Source organism: Clavispora lusitaniae (genome assembly GCF_014636115.1).
Source record: "Clavispora lusitaniae strain FDAARGOS_655 chromosome Unknown tig00000003_pilon, whole genome shotgun sequence".
Classification (NCBI taxonomy): domain Eukaryota; kingdom Fungi; phylum Ascomycota; class Pichiomycetes; order Serinales; family Metschnikowiaceae; genus Clavispora; species Clavispora lusitaniae.
This window is the reverse complement of record NW_027093975.1, coordinates 334,862-355,944: the sequence shown is the minus strand read 5'-3', so window position 1 is coordinate 355,944 and position 21,083 is coordinate 334,862. Positions and strand designations below refer to the sequence as shown.

General features: G+C 46.9%; 10 protein-coding genes across 10 annotated transcripts; 4 read left to right on the top strand and 6 right to left on the bottom strand. All coding sequences in view use genetic code 12, as the record gives it.

Moving 5' to 3' along the window:
* Nucleotides 1–372: 372 nt before the first annotated feature.
* On the bottom strand, nucleotides 373–2,838 carry yicI (Alpha-xylosidase domain protein; the record flags this gene model as incomplete). Its single annotated transcript, XM_002618970.2, has 1 exon — nucleotides 373–2,838. The coding sequence occupies one exon, from the start codon at nucleotides 2,836–2,838 to the stop codon at nucleotides 373–375; it is 2,466 nt and encodes an 821-aa protein (XP_002619016.2).
* Nucleotides 2,839–2,939: 101 nt separating this feature from the next.
* Nucleotides 2,940–3,407, top strand: FOB63_000178 (uncharacterized protein; the record flags this gene model as incomplete). The annotated part of the gene is made up of 1 exon (XM_002618968.2): nucleotides 2,940–3,407. The coding sequence occupies one exon, from the start codon at nucleotides 2,940–2,942 to the stop codon at nucleotides 3,405–3,407; it is 468 nt and encodes a 155-aa protein (XP_002619014.2).
* A 79-nt stretch (nucleotides 3,408–3,486) lies between these two features.
* FOB63_000177 (MFS transporter, sugar porter (SP) family protein) lies at nucleotides 3,487–5,148 on the top strand (the record flags this gene model as incomplete). The annotated part of the gene is made up of 1 exon (XM_002618967.2): nucleotides 3,487–5,148. The coding sequence occupies one exon, from the start codon at nucleotides 3,487–3,489 to the stop codon at nucleotides 5,146–5,148; it is 1,662 nt and encodes a 553-aa protein (XP_002619013.2).
* Nucleotides 5,149–6,077: 929 nt separating this feature from the next.
* FOB63_000176 (uncharacterized protein) lies at nucleotides 6,078–6,592 on the top strand (the record flags this gene model as incomplete). Its single annotated transcript, XM_066102187.1, has 2 exons — nucleotides 6,078–6,182; nucleotides 6,233–6,592. The coding sequence occupies 2 exons, from the start codon at nucleotides 6,078–6,080 to the stop codon at nucleotides 6,590–6,592; spliced, it is 465 nt and encodes a 154-aa protein (XP_065958519.1).
* Nucleotides 6,593–7,527: 935 nt separating this feature from the next.
* On the top strand, nucleotides 7,528–8,574 carry ADH2 (alcohol dehydrogenase; the record flags this gene model as incomplete). Its single annotated transcript, XM_002618966.2, has 1 exon — nucleotides 7,528–8,574. The coding sequence occupies one exon, from the start codon at nucleotides 7,528–7,530 to the stop codon at nucleotides 8,572–8,574; it is 1,047 nt and encodes a 348-aa protein (XP_002619012.2).
* A 398-nt stretch (nucleotides 8,575–8,972) lies between these two features.
* On the bottom strand, nucleotides 8,973–11,003 carry TKL1 (transketolase; the record flags this gene model as incomplete). Its single annotated transcript, XM_002618965.2, has 1 exon — nucleotides 8,973–11,003. One exon carries the CDS (start codon nucleotides 11,001–11,003, stop codon nucleotides 8,973–8,975), a length of 2,031 nt encoding a protein of 676 aa, XP_002619011.1.
* Nucleotides 11,004–12,593: 1,590 nt separating this feature from the next.
* Nucleotides 12,594–13,673, bottom strand: OPY2 (Opy2p; the record flags this gene model as incomplete). The annotated part of the gene is made up of 1 exon (XM_002618964.2): nucleotides 12,594–13,673. The coding sequence occupies one exon, from the start codon at nucleotides 13,671–13,673 to the stop codon at nucleotides 12,594–12,596; it is 1,080 nt and encodes a 359-aa protein (XP_002619010.2).
* A 975-nt stretch (nucleotides 13,674–14,648) lies between these two features.
* NOT5 (CCR4-NOT core subunit) lies at nucleotides 14,649–16,223 on the bottom strand (the record flags this gene model as incomplete). The annotated part of the gene is made up of 1 exon (XM_002618963.2): nucleotides 14,649–16,223. One exon carries the CDS (start codon nucleotides 16,221–16,223, stop codon nucleotides 14,649–14,651), a length of 1,575 nt encoding a protein of 524 aa, XP_002619009.1.
* A 645-nt stretch (nucleotides 16,224–16,868) lies between these two features.
* LTP1 (tyrosine protein phosphatase) lies at nucleotides 16,869–17,291 on the bottom strand (the record flags this gene model as incomplete). The annotated part of the gene is made up of 1 exon (XM_002618962.2): nucleotides 16,869–17,291. The coding sequence occupies one exon, from the start codon at nucleotides 17,289–17,291 to the stop codon at nucleotides 16,869–16,871; it is 423 nt and encodes a 140-aa protein (XP_002619008.1).
* A 314-nt stretch (nucleotides 17,292–17,605) lies between these two features.
* MED15 (Med15p) lies at nucleotides 17,606–21,073 on the bottom strand (the record flags this gene model as incomplete). Its single annotated transcript, XM_002618961.2, has 1 exon — nucleotides 17,606–21,073. The coding sequence occupies one exon, from the start codon at nucleotides 21,071–21,073 to the stop codon at nucleotides 17,606–17,608; it is 3,468 nt and encodes a 1,155-aa protein (XP_002619007.2).
* Nucleotides 21,074–21,083: the final 10 nt, after the last annotated feature.

Below are 21,083 nucleotides of genomic sequence, written 5' to 3'. Positions count from 1 at the left end.
AAAAGAAGATAATCATTTTCCTCAACGAGCCATAATTAAGTGCTGATTCGTCTTGAAATGTTTGTGTGAACCCTCGGGACACAAAGCGTCGAGGAAAACGGATTTTACTAGTCGTGAACGTTTTAGCCGAACCAGAGTCTCATCAAACAGTATCTTCCTCCACTACAAGCTCCATACCTCCTTTGAGGTTCGGTTACTTTCTTGCTACTTATTCAGTGACATATTTCTAGCTTCAAAAATACAATTGAACTTGTGTTATCGCAAACAGCTCAAACTTCATTAGAAAAAATAAAAACTTCAATTGGCTTAATCTAACAATACGAACATCATAGCACATGTCGTCGTGAGAAAGTCTATAAACAATACATGTGCTTAAACACGGAAAGTGACTTTTCCCTTTGCAGAAACAAGCGCATTTCCGAGTTCGTCTACGCCGTGCTCGACCGAGATTTTCTCCACGCCAAGCACCCGCACCTGGAATTGGGCGTCGCCGCCCGAAACCTCGATGGTGTCGCCCGAGCGCGAAACCTTGACTTCGCCCGCATACGCACCTAATTTCTTGCTGTCGGGAATTGGAACAACCACAGCGGCACCGTCAGCAATTTCGAAGATAGACACGATGAAATCCTTGGAGTAATCGTAATCTGGCTCTTCAGCGTCGTCTGGGCCCGTGACAATAGCTGAGCCTGCTTTAACAAGCAAAGGCAAAGACAGAAAACCGTGTTGTTCTTGCACCCAAGTGCCACTGCCAGAGCTCTCACGTACTTTTCCATCAAGCAAACCGTACCACTTGCCAGCAGGTAAGAAGAAGCTGACATCACCCTCTGCATTGAAAACAGGAGCGACCAATAATGCATCTCCAAGCATGTATTGAGTGTCAGCAGACTCCGCTGCAATGTTTTGTGGGAACTCAAGGAACATTGGTCTCAAAATCGGGACGCCGTGTTTGTGGGCCAAGATCGCATGGTGGTACAAATATGGCATCAAGCGCAACTTCAAGCGAGTGAAAAGCCGCAACACGTCGCTGGACTCGTCGTCAAAATTCCATGGGACTCGGTACAGCGAAGAGCCGTGGAGTCTCGAGTGCGAGCTCAACAAGCCAAAGGCGCACCACCGCTTGTAAACTGCCGGGTCTGGGGCCGTGCCTTCAAAGCCGCTAATGTCGTGGGACCAGAAACCGAAGCCGGCCAACCCAAGACTGAGGCCGCCGCGTAAAGTTTCGGCCATGGCCTCGAATGTAGACAAACAGTCACCGCCCCAATGGACAGGGAAACTCTGGCCGCCTACAGTGGCTGAACGAGCGAAAAGGCACGCCTGGTTTTTTCCGACACCTTCTTCAAGAACAGAAAACACAGCTTTGTTGTACAAAAACGTGTAATAATTGTGCATGGCCACAGGGTCCAGTCCATCGTGGTACATGACGTTGTTGCAAGGAATGCGCTCGCCAAAGTCGGTTTTGAATGAGTCGACACCCAAGTCAATCAACGAAGCCAAACACCGCTTGTACCAGTATACTGCTTGTGGGTTGGTGAAGTCGACAATGCCCATTCCTGCCTGCCACAAGTCAGTTTGGTACAGTGAACCATCCAAGTTTTTGATGAGATAACCGTTTTTGTCAGCATCATCAAACAAAGAGGATTCTTGCGCAATGTATGGGTTGATCCACACGCAGATCTTGACACCAAACTTTTGTTTGATCTCGGCCAACATAGCTTTAGCGTCAGGGAAGTTGTCCTGGTCAAACTCAAAGTCGCACCACTGGAAGCCCTTCATCCAGAAACAGTCAAAGTGGAACGTGTGAAGAGGAATCTGGCGATCCTTCATGCCCTGCAAGAACAGCGATACGGTTTTCAAGTCGTAGTCAGTGGTGAACGACGTGGTTAACCAGAGCCCAAACGTCCATGGCGGAGGCAATGCTGGTTTTCCCGTCAAGCTGGTGTATCTATCCAAAACCTGCTTGAGATCGTCGCCGCCCACCACATAGAGTCTAATTCCCTCGCCTTCCACGGCGATGTTGACTCGGGTGGTCCGCTCACTCTGCACCTCGAACACTACGTTCAGGGCGCTGTCCACCAACACAGCGTATCCTCTGTTGGAAACGTACATTGGAATGGACTTGTATGCCCATTCGGACGAAGTTCCACCATCTTCATTCCAAGTTTCGATGCGCTGGCCGTTTTTCACAAAGGGGCCAAACCGCTCGCCAAAGCCGTACAACTTCTCGCCCACGCCCACCTGGAGCTGCGCAGTCATGTACTTTTTCCCAAACCGAGCATCGTCGACCCAGCCAACAGAGCGGAAACCCAATTCTGTCAAGCGCTTGCCTGCGTGATTGAAGCGAACCCCAAACTTGGCTGCGTCTGACTCGGCAGTAGTGCTGCCCGACTCGACTGTAAAATGCTCCTTCGTGCTGGTGACTTTGGGTGCAAATTCTGCGTCTGGGTGCAAGTCGAAGCGTGGCTCGCGCGACCGCGCAAAACGAGATTTGTGGTGGCACGCTTCGAAGCCAATCACGCCTTGCCGCGGTGAAAACAAGCGCGAAGTGATCAGCGGATTGTTCAAGGTGTCGCCTCTATTGCGAACAGGCAAAGTTGCTGCCACTTGGTGCACGCCATTGTCACGCTGCTCCATTTTCACAACGTCATTGGCCCATCTGATAGTAATGCCATTTTTGTATTCCCACATTCCACGAGTGAAACGTGTGTCGGACTCGACATGTCTGTCGATGGAAGAGTGTTGCATGGTTGGAGAAAATGGCCTATCCTTCAAGTTCCTCGGCACATATATATGGATTGATTTTTCAATCTCGTGATTCGGGCCCAAATTCCCGCGGCTCATAAGGCGCAGTTCGTATTTGCTTCGGGCGAGTTTCCTAACTGGGCGCCTGGTGGGCGCGGTTCCTGTTTGGGGGATCTCAACGTGCGGCAGAACGTGGGTGCATGCAGCCCCAAATGTGGGGTGCATGCGCATCAGCCGTAGATTCCCCAGATTGGCATTGCAACATGTTCCAATTGGAGCTCTTTCCGGAGTCGGAGAGGAATGCAACGCTTGCTGATATTGGAGATCCGGTCTTTCATTTCCAATACAGGAATCTCTCCCTCAAGAGGCTCGCGATCATTTCCAGAATGACACATTCTGCGGGGTCTGTTTGCTGTCTCGATTATTTTTTCCTCTCAGGACTGTTAACGTCCCCCACTGCCCGCGTCCATTTCTGGAATCCTCGCCTGTTGCTTTCCTATTGGGTATTTTGCCATCGATTCCGCTTTCCAGAAAGAATCCCGCATTCCATTGGCCAAAACGTGCATTCTACCCCATCGGATGTATGTACCCCACTGTTGTACCCCATTGGATGTTCCCCGTATCGTTTGATGTGCCTCTTTGGTCTTGGTATTCGGACAAGAGGCTGAATTCCATGAGTCTACCCCTCTAATAGCCATTGGCCTTTATAAAGTCTCTCTACCGCTATGCTTTGACTGCAACTGCAACATGGATTTTGACAAGAAAAAGGAGCACGTTGAGCACGTCGAGTATGCTCCAAACGCTATTTCTGATGTGCCAGCTGACCTTGATTACGATGCAAATGAGGCAACTAACTTAGAGCACTCGCTCACATTTCGAAAGGCACTCAAAACCCACACATGGTCCATCATTTGGTCTATGGTCATGAGTGCCACAATCATTATGGAAGGCTATGATAATATATTGATTGGCTCTTTTTATGCGTACCCTTCGTTTCAAAAAAAGTATGGCGAAGAAATCAACGGCGGATACCAACTCTTGGGGCGCTGGCAGGTGGCACTTTCGACAGCTTCTACCGTGGGTATTATTCTTGCTTTGGTTGCTAATGGTTTTTTGGTGGAGCGTTATGGCCATCGCCATGTCATTATGGTAAGTTTGGTTCTCATGGCCGCCTTCATTTTTATCACTTTTTTTGCCCACTCGCTCACAGAGCTTCTTATCGGCCAAATATTATGCGGTATTCCCTGGGGAATTTTCGCCACCATGGGCCCAACCTATTCCTCTGAAGTGGCGCCTCTTGCTTTGCGTGGTCACCTCACTGCTTATGTCAACATGTGCTGGGCCATAGGCCAATTCATTGCTGCCGGTGTATTGCAAGGTTTGGTTTCCAACAAGACTCAATGGTCTTATAGAATCCCCTTTGCTATTCAATGGGTATGGGTTCCACCTTTATTCATCTTGACTTATCTCGCGCCCGACTCACCCTGGTGGTTGGTTCGGAAAGGGAGAATCGAAGAAGCAGAGAAATCTTACAAAAGACTTACCCACAAGAGTATTCACGATCGGGCAAAGCAGTCTGTGGCCATGATGATTAGGACAACAGAACTTGAAAGAAAGCAAGCTGAACTACAATCACAGGACCCCAACATGCGTGGCTGGAGACTGTACTTCCAATTGTTCAAAGGCTCCAACAGAAGACGTACAGAAGCTGCGTGCATTGCTTTTGCTGGCCAGGTTCTCAGTGGATCTACCTTTGCTTACTCTCCTTCCTATTTCTTTTCTCAGGCTGGTTTGGCTTCCGGTGAAGTTTACAAGTTGAATTTAGGCACCACCAGTATAGCCTTCACAGGTACTCTTGTTTCGTGGTTCATGCTCCCAAAGTTCGGTAGAAGAACTATCTATGTTACTGGATATGGTATCTTGGTTTGCCTTTTGTTGTTGATTGGTATTTTGGCGTTCCCAGCTGAAAATTCAGGAGGAGTAAAATGGGCCCAAGCTGGAATAACCATGCTATGGGTAGCGACGTATTCGCTCACCATTGGTCCTATGGCATTCACTATTGTATCGGAGATTTCTTCCACACGGTTGAGATCACAATCTATATCTTTGGCCAGAAACGCTTACAACTTGACAAGTTTGGTGTCGAACGTTGTCGAGCCTTATCTTATCAACCCAGGCAATGCAAATTTGAAAGGAAAAACTGCATTCATCTGGTTTGGTACTGCACTCCCAACGTTTATTTGGAGTTACTATCGCTTGCCAGAAACCAAGGATAGAACTTATGAAGAGTTGGATATAATGTTCGAGAGAAATGTTCCTGCAAGAAAGTTTGCTAAGTATGACATTTCTGGTAACGATGGGCTTGGGGTCAAAGAGTCGTATGAAGAGATTGCTACGAATTCTAAATAGTTTTATAATTGAAAGGAGTGATGATTTGCCTTAAATGTAGTGATTAGTTATTGAAGGGTCTCTAGGGGATTGTTAGGTTGACCATACGGGGAAATCTGGGTGTATCCCAGTTCCCGGCTATGGTCACCTCCAGATAAGCCACAATGCCTTATCTGGCACGATTTACCGATAAGCTTCGCTGTAGGAGATAAGACTCGTACCCCTATTTTCTACGTCTATAAGAATCCTGGCTTCGTGTTGTAATTGGAAGTCAGGAACCAAGAAGTTCGTACTAGAATATACACTACCAATTGTATTCAGAACCTAACATGGATTGGGTGTATTGAACTACGAACTTAGGACGGCTAACCAAAGTCTTTGACAAAAATTCTTCAGACTCGGTGGGTGAGTAAATATATTAACCTTTTAGCTTTCGTATTCGGACTATCCTAATCTTTTTTTCCTTGTCTTAGATATTTTCTTCGAAATTAAACTTGTCGCAATGAATGTTTAAAATACGACTATCTCGGAGATGTTACCTTCTTTTCCAGACCTTAAATTAGTGTAATGTAACCCGGGAGTATATTATGTAATAATTACTCTAAATATAGACTGTATGCTAAAAACAATATCTTCGGCACTACACACTAGGCAAATGTATGTTTGACATGTGGATAAGTTCGGGTGCGACATTCTCAATTTCATGCGCAAATGGTCTAAAACACCAAAAAGCAATAGATGTAATCTACGAGAAAAAATCGGAAAACAAAAAAAAACCAAGAGGCGTTTCCTTATACAATCCCAGCAGAGTAAGCATCATAGTTTACAATACACGAGAACAGATCCGGCTCTCTTTGTAAAGAATGTTGTCTAATAGCATAATTCCTGCATACTAACACTGTTCCCAGTATCAAGACTTGAGGTAGCGAGAAATCACATTCAAGAGCAAAATGTCGAAAGCTTTTCAGCCCGTGAGCGAGGTGCTCACCAGCAAACATAAGAAACAGACATTCGAAGAGATTTATGGGGAGCCAGAAAACTTTCTAGAGATTGAGGTATGTTGAAACGTGCAGCCTGTCACACACGCACGGTACTAACGAGTTAGGTTACAAACCCTCGAACCCACTACGGCAAAGAGCAATACACAGACTACGAGATCATCTGCCGCACCAACATTCCCGCATTTAAGAAGAGACAGAGCAGCGTGCGTCGCAGATACAGTGATTTTGTGACATTCCGCAAGATGCTTGAAGAGGAGTCCACGCGGGTGATAATTCCTCCGCTTCCAGGCAAAATCCTTCTCACGCTGAACAAGTTTAATGACTTGAATATTGAGAACCGGAGGCAGGGGCTCGAAAAGTTCCTCACGATTGTGAGCGGCCATCCGTTGCTCCAAACAGGCTCTTCCACGTTGGTAGACTTTATCCAGAATGAGAAGTGGACGCCGAAACACGTATACTACTGAGAAGGCGGGACCTTAACTACCACAGTAGTACCACCACGGTAGCATACCCAGTATATATATACCAGATGGCACATCAATACGCACTCGAGAATAAAAGTCATAATGTACATGTATTACTTGGTAGTATGGCCTTGTGCAAGTACGCGTGAGTGAAATTTGTCCATTACGAATCTGGCGGCAGTCGCGCTGGAACTTCGGTCTTTCGGTTTTATGTTCCAGCCAACTTTTCGCTTCCGCCACTGCCATGTGGTGATTTGGGCCGAGGCGTGCACTGCTCAAATTGTCCCCAAAGTCCCGTCCTATAACGGTGGAGAGCCTGGGGACTGCACACTGCAGATCTTTGTGGGGTTCGAATGCTTCAAACTCCCCTTAAGTCCCTCGGGGTTTATGGCTGTCTTGCTACTTTTGCGGTTTGGAAGAGATGGTGGCCAAAAAACTCAATAACAATGGGTTCCTGGCGCTAAAACCAGCGTCCAGATCTTGCAACATATGGGCCCACCAAATTGACACCCAAAGTGGCCCATGCGCATACCGAGTTTCGGTGTCGGACTTATGCACAGTCCTGCACGGCCCCGTTATGCCATTGGCGGACCCCAGCATGGGTGAATTACATGCAAGTCATGATCAAACGGTTGGCCCCAAAAATCGGACATTGGGTAGTGGCAGAAGCATGAGAAATTGGCATAGAGACACGTAATGGCCCCGCCTGGCTCGAAATATGCAATAAGACCGAAAGAGTGGAGCACGCCCAAACTCCAATGCACCATCCTGCTCCCCGTGGTGTTACTATCCTTCCCCCCTCACTATCACACATCTGTCTTATATCCGTTTTCCCCACAGCACACCCACCCCCATGCATGGGGTATAAATACGGGGCCATTTTGCTCCTTGTCAATTGTTCACTAACATCATCTGTTAACAGCAAACAACTCAAAATGTCTATCCCAACTACTCAAAAGGCCGTGATCTTCGAAACCAACGGTGGTCCATTGGAATACAAGGATATTCCAGTTCCAAAGCCAAAGCCAAACGAATTGTTGATCAATGTCAAGTACTCTGGTGTCTGCCACACTGATTTGCACGCCTGGAAAGGTGACTGGCCTTTGGACACCAAATTGCCTTTGGTGGGTGGCCACGAAGGTGCAGGTGTCGTTGTTGCTTTGGGTAGCAACGTCAAGGGATGGAAAGTCGGTGACTATGCTGGTATCAAGTGGTTGAACTCCTCTTGTAACAACTGTGAGTTCTGCCAGACCACCAACGAGTCCAACTGTCCGGATGCTGACTTGTCTGGTTACACCCACGATGGTTCCTTCCAGCAATACGCTACTGCTGATGCTATTCACGCTGCCAAGATTCCTCAAGGAACCGACTTGGCTCTTGTTTCGCCAATCTTGTGTGCTGGTATCACTGTGTACAAGGCATTGAAGACTGCCAACTTGAAGGCTGGCGAGTGGGTCGCTATTTCTGGTGCTGGTGGAGGATTGGGTTCCTTGGCCATCCAGTACGCCACTGCTATGGGTTACAGAGTCGTTGGTATTGACGGAGGTGCTGAAAAAGGCGAGTTTGTCAAGTCTTTGGGCGCAGAGGCCTTTGTCGACTTCACGCAATCCAAGGACATTGTTGCTGACGTCAAGAAGGTTACTAACGGTGGACCAAAGGGTGTTATCAACGTTTCTGTCTCCGAGAAAGCCATCAGTCAATCTGTTGAGTACGTAAGATCTACTGGTACCGTTGTTTTGGTCGGTTTACCAGCTGGTGCCAAGGTCACTGCTCCTGTGTTCGAGTCCGTCGTCAAGTCTATCAGCATCAGAGGCTCTTACGTTGGTAACAGAGCCGACTCTGCTGAAGCCATTGAGTTCTTCACCAGAGGCTTGATCAAGTGTCCAATCAAGGTTGTGGGCTTGTCTGAATTGCCAAGTGTCTACAAGTTGATGGAAGAGGGCAAGATCTTGGGCAGATACGTTGTTGACACTTACAAGTAAGCGAGCAGGCCCGCTAAAATGAGTTTTTATGATTTTGAATGAAACGCTGATTTAAAATAAAAAGCTGAGTAGACTACGATTCGGGAATCTAGAAAGTTCAAAGAAAGTCAAGCAACATAAACTTTACGTACTGGATTAGAACAAATATTGCTCGACGTATGTTAAACGTGGAGCTAAATTTTTTTTGTTTCTATTGTGACTCCCCATATTGATAATCTACACCTACTGCAAGATTCGTGTACTTGAAAAGTATGACCGTAGATCTCATATAAACCATATTTTATGAGCATCATCGATCGGCCTCAGACGCCTTGAAAAGTTAGAAGAGCTACATTCGATAGGTATTGAACGTGACAAGTTATATTTATCCATAGCAGAGACATATACTCCAATCTCACTTAAAAGGCTCTGTTCAATGGCGAGAGAATTGGCTTACCCTTGTAGAATTGGATGGTCTTAGCAGCTCTCTCAGAAACGCCTTCTGGAGTGAACTCGAAGAACTTGAAAAGATCATCAGCCTTACCCGAAGCACCAAATCTGTTCAAACCGAATTGCTCATGAGAGTACTTGGACCAACCAAAAGAGGACATCACCTCCACAGACAAGATTGGGACGCCGTCTGGCAACACAGACAATCTGTAGCTTTGAGGTTGCTTGTCAAAAGTCAAGAAGTCTGGCATAGAGACAACGCTAACCTTGAAACCTTGTTCACCCAAGACCTTGGCAGCGTTCACAGAAAGCGAAACTTCAGAACCAGAAGCAACAATAATGATGTCTGGGTTCTCAGCCTTAACCAAGGTGTAACCACCCTTGGAAGCGGCCTCAATAGAAGAGCCCTCCAATTGAGGCAAGTTTTGTCTGGTCAAAGCGATAACGTGTGGGGTAGAGGTAGACTCAATAGCACTCTTGTAAGCGGCAGACACTTCGTTACCGTCAGCTGGTCTCCAGACGGACAAGTTAGGAATAGCTCTCAAGTGGGCCAAAGTCTCGATAGGCTGGTGAGTTGGACCATCCTCACCCAAACCAATCGAGTCGTGAGTAGCGACCCATGTAACTGGAAGGTGGGACAATGCCGACAATCTCACAGCACCAGCTGCGTAAGAGACGAAGTTCAAGAAGGTACCACCGTAGTTCTTGTAGTTGGCACCGAAGGCAGCGATACCATTCATGATGGCACCCATACCATGCTCTCTGACACCGTATCTGATGTAACGACCAGAGTAGTCACCCAACTTAGTGCTTGGGTCTTGGAAGTCAACAGAGTTGGCGGCCTTGGTCAAGTTCGAACCAGTCAAATCAGCAGAACCACCAATGAGTTCTGGAACCTTAGGGAAGACGCTAGACAAGAGCATTTCGGACAACTTTCTGGTAGCCAATGGCTTGTCTTCAGGAGTGTAGGTTGGCAAAGCCTCGGTCCAGTTTTCAGGCAACTTACCATCCAATCTTCTAGCCAATTCAGCACCCTCGGTAGGGTATTTGGCCTTGTACTCATTAAAAGTCTGGTACCACTTGGCCTCAATTTCCTGGTTGGCCTTAACGTGCTTGGCATAGTCCTCGTACACTTCTGGAGGAACCTTGAAGGTTTCTTCTGGGTTGAATCCAAATTTCTCCTTCAATTGCTTGATGTCGTCAGCCTTCAATGGCGCACCGTGGACACCATGAGTACCAGCTTGAAGAGAACCAAAACCAATGGTGGTGGTCAATCTGATCAAAGTTGGCTTGTCGCTGGCCTTGGCTTGTTCAATGGCCTTGGCAACACCATCCAAGTCGGTGTCACCGTGAGAAATTTCAAGAGTGTTCCAGCCGTAAGCATGGTAACGCTTGATGACATCTTCAGTAAAGGCAACGTTGGTAGAACCGTCAATGGAGATCTTGTTGTCGTCCCAGAAGGCAATCAAGTTGTTCAACTTCAAGTGGCCAGCCAAGGAAGAGGCCTCCGAAGAAACACCCTCCATCAAACAACCATCGCCCAAAAAGACGTAAGTGTAGTTGTCAGAGATGACAAAGTCTTCCTTGTTGTAGGTAGCGGCAAACTGCTTTTGAGCAATGGCCATACCAACAGCGTTAGAAATACCTTGACCCAAAGGACCACTGGTCACTTCAACACCTGGAGTGTCGTGCATTTCTGGGTGACCTGGGGTTTTCGAGTTCAACTGTCTGAACTCCTTCAAGTCATCAAGGGTCAAGCCGTAACCGTACAAGTGCAACATGGAGTACAACAAGGCACATGCGTGACCATTGGACAAGACAAAACGGTCTCTGTTGATCCAGTTGGGGTTTCTTGGGTTGAACTTCATTTGCTTGAAAAGTGCATGGGCAGCAGGAGCCAAGCCCAAAGGAGCGCCCGGGTGGCCGGAGTTGGCCTTGCCGACCATGTCAACGGCCAACAAACGGATGGTGGAAATAGCCAATTGGTCAATGTCAGTCATGTCTGTAAGATGGGGATGGAGTGGAAAAAAAGAGCCGGTGCGGGCGTTTTAATAGTGGGCGAGGGGGATTGCTGGGTCGGAGATTCCTGCAGAGGACCAAGTTGGGCCGTTTCGCACGTGCGTGGGGGCACTTCCGGTCGTGAAGAAAGGCGAGAGTGGCGATAACCGGGGCAAGATTGGGCAAGGAAAAGAAAAGCGTGCGATTTCCGAGGGCACCTCGGCACCGTGCCGGAATTGCGTAAGCATGCTGATTTGCACGGTCTAGACGGATTACCAACGGTGACTCCACGGAGCTGGAGTCTGAATTCCGAACTTCTCTATAATGTGGTCACGGCCGCACGGAAGAAGAAATATTTATACGTGGATTGTGTCATGACCTTCCCATATAAACATAACCGATATTTTCACTTTTGTGTGGGTGTTCAGATCGCCACTATCTTCGGCCAATTGGCCTTCATGCATGTATACAAAATATGAGTAATGAAGCTACTTGACAGCATAAGCACATCGCAAACATACAGCGCAATCTTCAAGTGCCTAGGTATCAAAATATAAAGCTTGGAAGATGTTCAGACCTACCAAAAAATGTGTTTCTGAATTCAATCCATGCCTTTTGCCAAGTGGCATTTGGCCATTGTTTGATGGAAAATGCGGCTACTTTATCTGATGCGGCCCCAGGGACTATTAAACACCGACCCAGAAAGACCCTGAAAATGTCAGCTAAAAGTGTAACGGCCCAAAGGACACTAGCCTTCTGGTTTGAAAGCTCTTTTTCCGTTTTGGATCTCGTTATGTAAGCCAGATATGCAGCTAGATATGACGACATGTAAAGTAGCTATGCATATTTGAAAACTCATATTAAATGCCTCTTGAATGTGCCCACTCAGGTAATCTCAAAAAGTTCATCTTCGGAGTCATAGATGTAATGTATCTTTTGAGCAAGAGAAATTAGAGCATTGTTTTTGTGCCAATGTATTCAGCCGCACGGCGATCTCTTTCCCCAGAGCGGAAGGAGACCGAAAATGACACCACAAAAAGACATGGCGAAAACAAAAATAAGGTTTCAATAACCAAAAACATCTAGCAGGATGAGGCATGCACGTTTGTCCAGCGACTCCTGCCGCAAAAAAAAACTCTACTATTTTTAACTCACTGCCATGCTTCGATCTTTAAAATATATAGCCACTCGCTCTTGCTTCAGTCATTGAAGTTGGCCTTAGCATGTCTGAATGACATAGTCTCATTTATTGTTTTCTATTCTTGCAAATGATCAAACGAGCATGTTCAAATTAACACCAGGTTATAAACTATTCCGTCAAAATACCAGTCAAAGCTTCATTCCAGGGGACGATGCACCCTAGACTGATGCGAAGCAAGGAGCATCTAGGGGAGTTTCTAGGAAAGCACGCACGCGACATGAACCCCACGCATTAGCCTTCCCAATCAAGCAAACTGCAATAGCCACCTCCGATCGGAGTTCGCATGAATTTCCGCTCGCTCCACGAGGAGATAATACTGTATGGCACTTCAAACGATGATCCGATGCTCGCATGATTTCCATTCCTTTCCATGTTACAGTTTCAAAGTGTACTAGGACTCCTCAGACGCAGGCGGCGGGTGTCGCGTCGACGTTGCCCGGTGGATCTCACCAATGTCCAGATCCACATCGGAATCGGGCTCGGACTCTTCGTGTGGCCACGTTTTGTCCTCATCTGCCATCTCATTCTCGTCTCCCTCTTCAATGCGTGCCACATTTACCAACCGGGGTTGAGCTTTGATGGCAGTCATAGTGCCCTTCGCAGGCGGCCCATTACGGTCAGCAACAATCAGGGCACCGTCAATGGCATTGAAGTCGGAAAAAATCAGATCGCTCTCGTAAGAGTAGATCGACCGCGTGTTGTTTTTCAGAGGGCGAATGGTCACGCCAGGAATATATGCTACTGGTAAGATATTCAGCGCATTGGTGGTGGAAATGGTGGTGGCTATAGATGCGCGCTTGGCCAAGTCCAGGTTGGCGTATTCGTGCCCTGCGTTAGTAGTGTTCGCACTGATTGCACCGCCCAGTACGCTTGCCGAGGCATGCGAGTTGGCGCCATTCTGGCGCGGTACCGAGCCACTCGAATGAGTGCGCAGGGCGTAGCGCGCCTGTGGCCGCATGAACAGATCGTACGCCAGGAGCCGATGATTCTTCGGCACCAGCACCGACAGATCTGATTTCGTCATAGGCGGTCTTTCGGCTGCTGACGGAGAATCTTCAAACTTGTGTTCGCCATCGGCGGCATCAATGTCGCCCAAAGCCAAGTCTGCATGTCTCTTCCGTTTCGGAAGATAGAGATACTTGTAGTACAAAAAGAAACTCACAAGTGCAGCCACAGCCACTCCTCCAACTACACCACCGACAATACCTCCAATGGAGACTTTGGAGCCCAGGTTAGAACTCGAGTTGACACAGACATACTGCGCACACAGCGTCGGTGTCCGAGCACGCTGGTAACACTCCTGTCCAGGCGGGCACAGTGGACAAGAAACTTCAGTTGGACACACAAGGTTTCCGCTAGCGTCTGTTTCGTCTGCTTGAGTGGGTGTTGGCAGGTCAGCACGCGGATATAGCTCGAGGGGAAGCGTCGATGTTAATGTCAACAGAGATGCTGGCGTCAGAATATACAGCATATCGTGGCTGGTTGTCTATTTTGATGATTGAGCGGAAAATTTCAGTAAAAGTAGTCGACTCTTGGATACCAAGCAGGATGGAGAGAACCAAGAAGGATGGACGTTTCTAAACTCAGCAAGATCAAAAACCCGCCAGATATGAAGGTTTGTGCCGTCTTAGGAAAACGAAAGCAAGGCCAAACAACAGGGGAGAAGATTAAGGAAAAAGCTGTTACCCAGATATCAGATCGGGGAACAAAAGCAGACTCGCGTAGTTCGATGACCAGAGACGGATAAGGCGCGAAGATGAGCAGTCGAGACGAACCAAGTCACGTAAAACGTAGCAATGTCAATATAAGAGAGCAAAAAGGATAACCCACACACAGAAAACCCTGGGGAAAAAGCCACGCAAAAGTCAGGAAAAGAGGCAGGAAAACGACGGGGCGAAAAAAGTCGTGAAGTCCTTGAGGATCAAAAAGCCTCTTCAGGCGTTTAGCGCGGCGTGCGCGGCACCATATATGCAGGAACCATCCGATAGAATGGCCATGGCGATTTACGAAAGCGAAGAGTTAGAGGGGTCTGACGGCTCTGCAATGAATTTTTATCTGGAAAGTTCATTTCTTGAGCCTATAAACAGCTGAAGTATATCTTTTTCGAGCTCTGGCGAAGCGAAAAAACGGCCTTTTTCTTGTGTTTTTCTTCAGGTGTCAGAGGAGATCGAGCGTATGTCGTGCAGGCCGTTTGTTTCCAGTAGTGTATCTAACATGAGGCTAGTGTAAGGCCCACAATAGAAAGAATGTCCCAGGAGAACGAACATTAACGAATATGGGCGAAATGAGACATACAAAAAGATCCGATATAGAGGCCACCCCTAATGGAGATTATCTTGCGAACTGTCTAAAGCTTTTATTATTCTATTCCCGGCTGGCGTCTCTCGTCTCCTATGCGGCCATTTCTACAGAGTCTATTTTTACACTCGTATCCCTGCACACCCCATTAAAACGTTTGGCGCGCGTCCGCACCAAACTCCACCTGGTCTTTTCGCCGAATCAACCAACTACTCTGGTAATCAAAGTACTTGTAGCCCTCGTCTTTGCGCGCTTTCCCTTGCTCTTGCGAAAACCACTGTTTGGTTTCGCGATGGAAAACCCACCCACGCCGGCTCAACTCGCGTGCTGCGTTCCACTTGGCCAAGTTATCCTGACCCTCACTGTAGTAGAAACAAAAGAACAATGTGTCCGTGTCAAACTTGCGCATCACTCCTGCGCTGTGTAATTCGTACATAGGCTCTTGAGGGTAGTCCACAGACGATGGGTGGACGTTCGTTGGGTTGTAGTGGCGAGGTCGTTCCAGATCAAACGAATCGGGACAATTGAGAAGTGAAGTCTCCAACTGCAGACTGATGGCCGAAAATGGCAATGGGCTATGCAAGCGATGCTGGGCGAGCTGTGCCGGACGGCCGGCTGTGTCCCAAAATGTCTTGTTTTCATTGTTGAGCACAGGCAGCGGCGAAGCCAGAGCAACCGCCTTCTTACGTGGGCTGGCCGCAAGTCCAGGTGGAGGTGCGCGTGTAGGGGTGTCACGGACCTCTCTTGCTTCAACTTTGGTTTCCTTGGCTTCGGGTTTTGATTCTTTGGCCTCGTTTACTGCCCCACTTCTTGACTCACTTCTGGCCTCCTTTACTTCAACGCGGGTTGCTTCGGGCTTTGGCTGTTTGAGTTCAACTTTTGGCTCCTTAGGTTCTGCCTTGGTTTCCTTGACCTTGGTGGCCTCTTTGTCTGACACTTTCACTGTCTTCTCCTTTGGCTCACTGGGCAGTGGCGTCTCCTTGCGTGGACTGTCATCGACAGTAAAAGACTGGCTCAACTCCAAGCTCTCATCTAGCTCCAAAACATCGTAAAACTCATTAAACTCCACAAAATCTGCCGCCTGATTATTCTCCACATAGTAATCTAAGTCGTCACGAATCTCATCGATTCTTTCAGGCTCTAACTGGTCGTTGTCCAAGTTACGAAGAACAAGCTCTAAGCGCCCCACATGGAAGTTGTTGCGCTCGATTTTCTCGGTCAAATCGTCGATCGCCTGTTGGATGCCGCCCAGTTTCTTTTTATGGCTATACTGAGCCAAATCCGCCGACAACAACTCGTTTTGTCGCTTGAGCTCTTCAAGTACATCTGTAATATACCGCGTTGCCTCTAGCTTCTTTGCTTCATCTAAGCCACGTGCCCCAAGTTTGGCCTGCAACTCTAACCCTTCATTGGAAAACTGCTTCATTTTCGAAACTTTCTCCATCTCTTTGAAGCGCTCCATTGCATTTTCAATGCGGCTCCGGATGTCCTGAAGCACATTACGGTCGAGCTTGTTGCTGCTATCACCCAGCCACTGCTTGACCTGGTCACGAGACCGTTGTAACTTTTTGATTTCCTTGCGCAAGTCTCCTTCCAATTTGTCCTTCTGATTGGTGTTTTCGGTCAGGGCAATTTTGTCATGAATGTCATCAAACTGCTGTAAGCCTTCCGCGACTTTTTTCTGGAGCTTGTCGAACTCCTGCTGTAGTTTGCGCGTACTCATGCTTTGGTGGAAGTAAGTTAGTTGAAGTTGGTTAGAAGTGCAGGTGAGGAGTAGTTGACACACCGTCTGCAGGATAGAACACTTGAAAGTCCCAACGTCCCAATAAAGGGCATTAGACCTCTTTTCAATTGGATATGAACATCAATAGAATAGGGAATGATGATATTGATTTGAATTTTTCTACTTATGTAAAAAAAAAAAAAATTAGGGCCTGAGCAGTTAGTGCACGGAATATTCTTTACGAGAAACTCAAAGTAAACAAGGAATTGTCATTTTCCCTGTGGATTGACTCCTAACTCATTTATCAGCATTGTAATGTTTTCTTCAATCTTTATATGATTAAACAATATAAGAATCTGAACTCTGCGAATCATGCTTACAATGACGTTTTAACCTATTTTCGAATGTTTATTTGATCAATTTAATCTTCCCAGGCGACCTGACGAACCCAAAAAAAGTTGGTGAAGATTGATAAAAGATGATTGTGAAATCTCTTTATTCACGGCCGTCCTGTAAGTATATTCAACTTGTAGTGAACACTTACTTTCATAATATTGCGTGGAGATAAATCTACTGGCTTAAAAATGTGAACAAATGGCATCCTGATAAGCTAAGAGCCAAAATCGCTTCTAAATATACGTGTGTCTAAGCTCCTAACTCTTGGCGCAAGAATTCTTCGCTAAAATGACTAATTTGTCTAAAATTCACCTCAAAACCTTCTCGACCCCCATAGTAAGGGTCCAGCACAATGGTATTGAACTGGTCATCTGTTTTCCACTCGCCAAACATGGCTACCCTTGTTTTGCTTCCCCTCGGTTTCATGTGCATTAAATCTTCCTTGTTGGACTGGTCCATTGCAATCACATAATCAAAGCGAGAAAAATCAGCTGGAGAAATTTGCTGTGCCAGATGATTGACAGGGACACCATGTTTACGGCAAGTACTGACAGACCTTGAGTCAGGGCTTTCGCCAATATGCCAACCGCTTGTACCAAAAGAGTCTATCACATCGAAACGATCATCATATCCGAGTTCTTTGACCTTATGCTTAAAAACGGCCTCCGCCATCGGAGATCGGCATCTGCTTGTTAGTTTAATTGATGAGGCTCAAATAAAACAGTTAACATACATGTTTCCAAGACAAACAAAGGCAACGGAGATTCTATTGTCGCTCATACTGTGTTAAGATACTCGTTTGAAGTAGTTTGCATGTGAGTAGTGTGCACATTAGATAACACTTACATGAAGAGATTTAACTATTAGACATTGTAAAATTGAGGACTATTAGTGGCAGATGAAAGTAGTCGCAAATAACAACTAGCAGTAAATCAGAGTTAGTAACAAAAGACAATTAGTTGCAGGCAGAATATTAGTGGTAAAGCTCAAACACGTGTTTCCTGAAGCCCTTTAAACCAGGTGACCCATTCGTCATACTCCAACGGCTCATACATCCGCTTAGAAGGATTGTTACTATCTTCCACCTTGACCTTTTTCTCATCGAAAAGGAGATCGATATCATCATCTTCATTTCTCTCACGCTTAATTCCGTTCTTGGTGGGCGCCGATGCACCAAGTTCCACAATCCGCGCACATTCATCCAAAATACTAGGACCAGAACATTCTTTGATGACATTGACTTGACAAAAGGCCGAAGCGATAGCATGTGGCTTAACATCACAATTCCAGCGGCCAGTGTTACTGGGTGAGAGTGGAGATTGCGTTAAAGCTTTTAACTCGGTAGTTGATCCATTACCGGCACTCGTTCCACCAGAGCCTTTGTCCTGCTCATCATCACTGATATCAAGTAAGTTCGACAACGCAGCAAAGAAAAACTCTTTTGGATTAGTTTTGGATAGTTCTCTCCTCTTCATCAAATCTGAATCCATACCATTGGCACCGAACATTTCACCACCAAAAGGCATCTGTTCATTTTGAGCGGCAAGTTTAGCTTCCAGATTAGGAGAGACACCCATTGGAGTACCTTTGTTACTCTGCGCGGGGGGCATTTGAGGAGTCGAGATACTGTGAGGAGTCTTGATTGCATTCGCCAATGACGCTGGTGTAGGAGCTCCTGCTACTGGGGTACCAGCACCTTTAGTAGACCGACGGCGATTACCAGCCGCAATGTTCTTCTTGGTGGGCACCTTGGCGCCCGATTTCCCGACTGCTTGCGGTGGAGCTTGCAACGGTGACCCCGCTTGAGGCATATTGGGACTAGAAGCAAGAGGATTATTCTGCGAGGCCATGGTACCACTATTATTTTGCCACTCTTGTTGAGGGATCGGGGCACTAACTGAGTTTCTCGCAAAATGCTGCTGTTGCTGTTGTTGTTGCTGCTGCAGTTGAGGGATTCCCATTTGACCGCTTACACCTTGCGCATTGAATACTGGTTGCGAATGAGGGACAACATTATGTTGGACCCCAGGCGGGTTGGTAGGAAAATGTCCCTGGGGACCCATCTGATTCATCCGTTGAGGTATTGGTTCATTCTGCGGGCGATTAGGGGGATGTTGTTGTTGTTGCTGCTGCTGCTGCTGTTGTTTTGACAACGTGATTTGCTCCTTGACATACTCAAAGTAGCGCTGGTACTGAGAGCGCAATTTTTCAAGAAGATCAGGTCCAGCAAGATATATACCCCGCTGAAGATTCTCCATTATACTTTTTGTCATGTGTTTCATCTGGATTAGTCTCTTCGTTCCTTCTAGGTTCCGTGTAAGAACGTAGAAATAGCTAAGCACACTATCCACATTAGCATATTGCTGTGAGATACGAGCCATTGTTTCTTTCACTTGTGCTTTGTCCTTTTCAGATAACAACATTGTTACATCCTTCAACTGTACATTGTTTCGCGAGACTTCTTCAAAAAGCGATCTCAATTTCATTTTCATCTCATCCGTAAGTGGTGGCATACCACCAGCCAAAGCTAGTGGAGCTGGTCTCACTTGAGGCACTGGATTAGCAGCTTGTACAGGAGCCGATTTCTGTTGCATATTCTGAGCGTACATCTGCTGGTTCATTGCACTTGCAGGTACAGGCTGCTGCATCACCGGCAGCAGTCGAGGTCTCCTTTGGCCCTGCGGTTGTTGTAATTGTTGGGGTTGTTGTGGTTGTTGTTGCTGTTGTTGCTGCTGAGGTTGGGATTGAATTGGCGCTTGTGGGAAACCGCCTTGACCCATAGACAGCGGAGGGACCTGAGCCTGCTGTAGAGGAGCAGGCTGAGACTGGGGTAAATTCACGGGGTTATTGATGGCCAGAGCCTTCTGCTGAGCTTTCCAGAGACTCAACTTTTGGTGATAGATGTACTTTCTGACAAAATTCTGTTTCTGGGCCTGATCCAAATTTGGTGAAATGGAACCGTTAGCTTGTAGCCGACCTAGTAAAGCCATAGCATCAGAGTTGTACTTGAGAAGATCCTGCGATGTGATCTGAATATTTGGGGTCTTAGCAGCCTGCTGCTGTTGGCCCACCGGAATGGCCTGATTAGAAGCAGGTGTTGAAATTTGCTGTTGTTGTTTAGCTTGTGGCATTTGGACACGACCCGCCGGCTGTTGCTGCTGTTGCTGCTGCTGTTGTTGCTGATTCTGTGAATTTTGTGCCTTATTAACACCAACGTAGCCATTCTGCTGTTGTATCTGAGGGCCGTGGGCGCCCATAGCATTGCGAGGAATCTGTCTGTTCACATCATTCATGGCCATGTTGCCCATGTTGCTCATACCTCCTGCAACATTGCCCATGTTTGCCATATTGTTGGAGTTATTAACATTTTTCATACTCATGTTGTTCATTCCTCCCAAGTTGTTCATGTTGTTCATCTTCATATTATTCATATTATTCATGTTACCCATATTAGCCATGTTTCCCGCGTTGGAAATATTGCCCATGTTGTTCATGTTTCCCATGTTGGTCATGTTTCCCATGTTGTTCGCAGTATTCATGTTCATGTTACCCATGTTATTCATGACGGAAACATTATTCATGTTGCCCATGTTATTCATAGACGCACTGAAATTCCCCGCAGATCCAAGCGATTGGTTATTCTCCCCTCCTAGTTGACCAACACCGTCATTACCTGCTGTGTTATTCATACGCTGAAGCTGAAGCAATTTCTGCTGTTGATGCTGCCGTAATGCATGTTGAAAATGCGCGTTATGTATCTCTTTGATAATCGGCATGGCTGAAGCAGGGATGATTTTCTTCTGGAAGCAGTCGTAGATCTGTGTCCATGTGTTCACATTAGGAGGCAAATTGGGCACTTTAGCTAATAATGCAGGCGGAATTGGCACCGTCCGAATCATGAAACTGATTTGTTGGATCTGTTGTTGTGTGGGCTGCAACAGCTGAGATGCCAGCGGTTGCAGTCGCAGAAGCCGGTTTGGTTGTTGCTGTTGCTGTTGCTGCGGCTGTGATTGCTGCTTCTGCTGCGGCTGTTGTTGCTGTTGTTGCTGCTGTTGGTGTTGTTGGTGCTGTTGTTGTTGCGGTACAAGATTGTTTCTCATGGGCGACATTTGTTGTCTTCCCTGATTGTAGAAATTCCCATTCTGAAGACCCATATCGTTTTGAGGAGGTCCAACATTACTAGCCATTTGGGCGTTAGGATTGTTCATTAAGCCGCTGCGCAACTGTGTCACTTTCTGCTTAATCATGCGCAAGTATTCCTCGCGAGAAGCCGATTTCATGAATGTATACTTTTCAAACTCTTGCGCCATAGTAGCGGCCTTTTGCTCATCATAGTGTCCATTTTGAATTTCCTTCAAGGTGGTGGAAAGGATCTGGATCACCTTCTGCCGGTCACTTATTCCATAAGTAGAGTGCCATGTGCCGCCCATAGGTCCATTTCCAAGATTGTTCATTGTGGGTGAC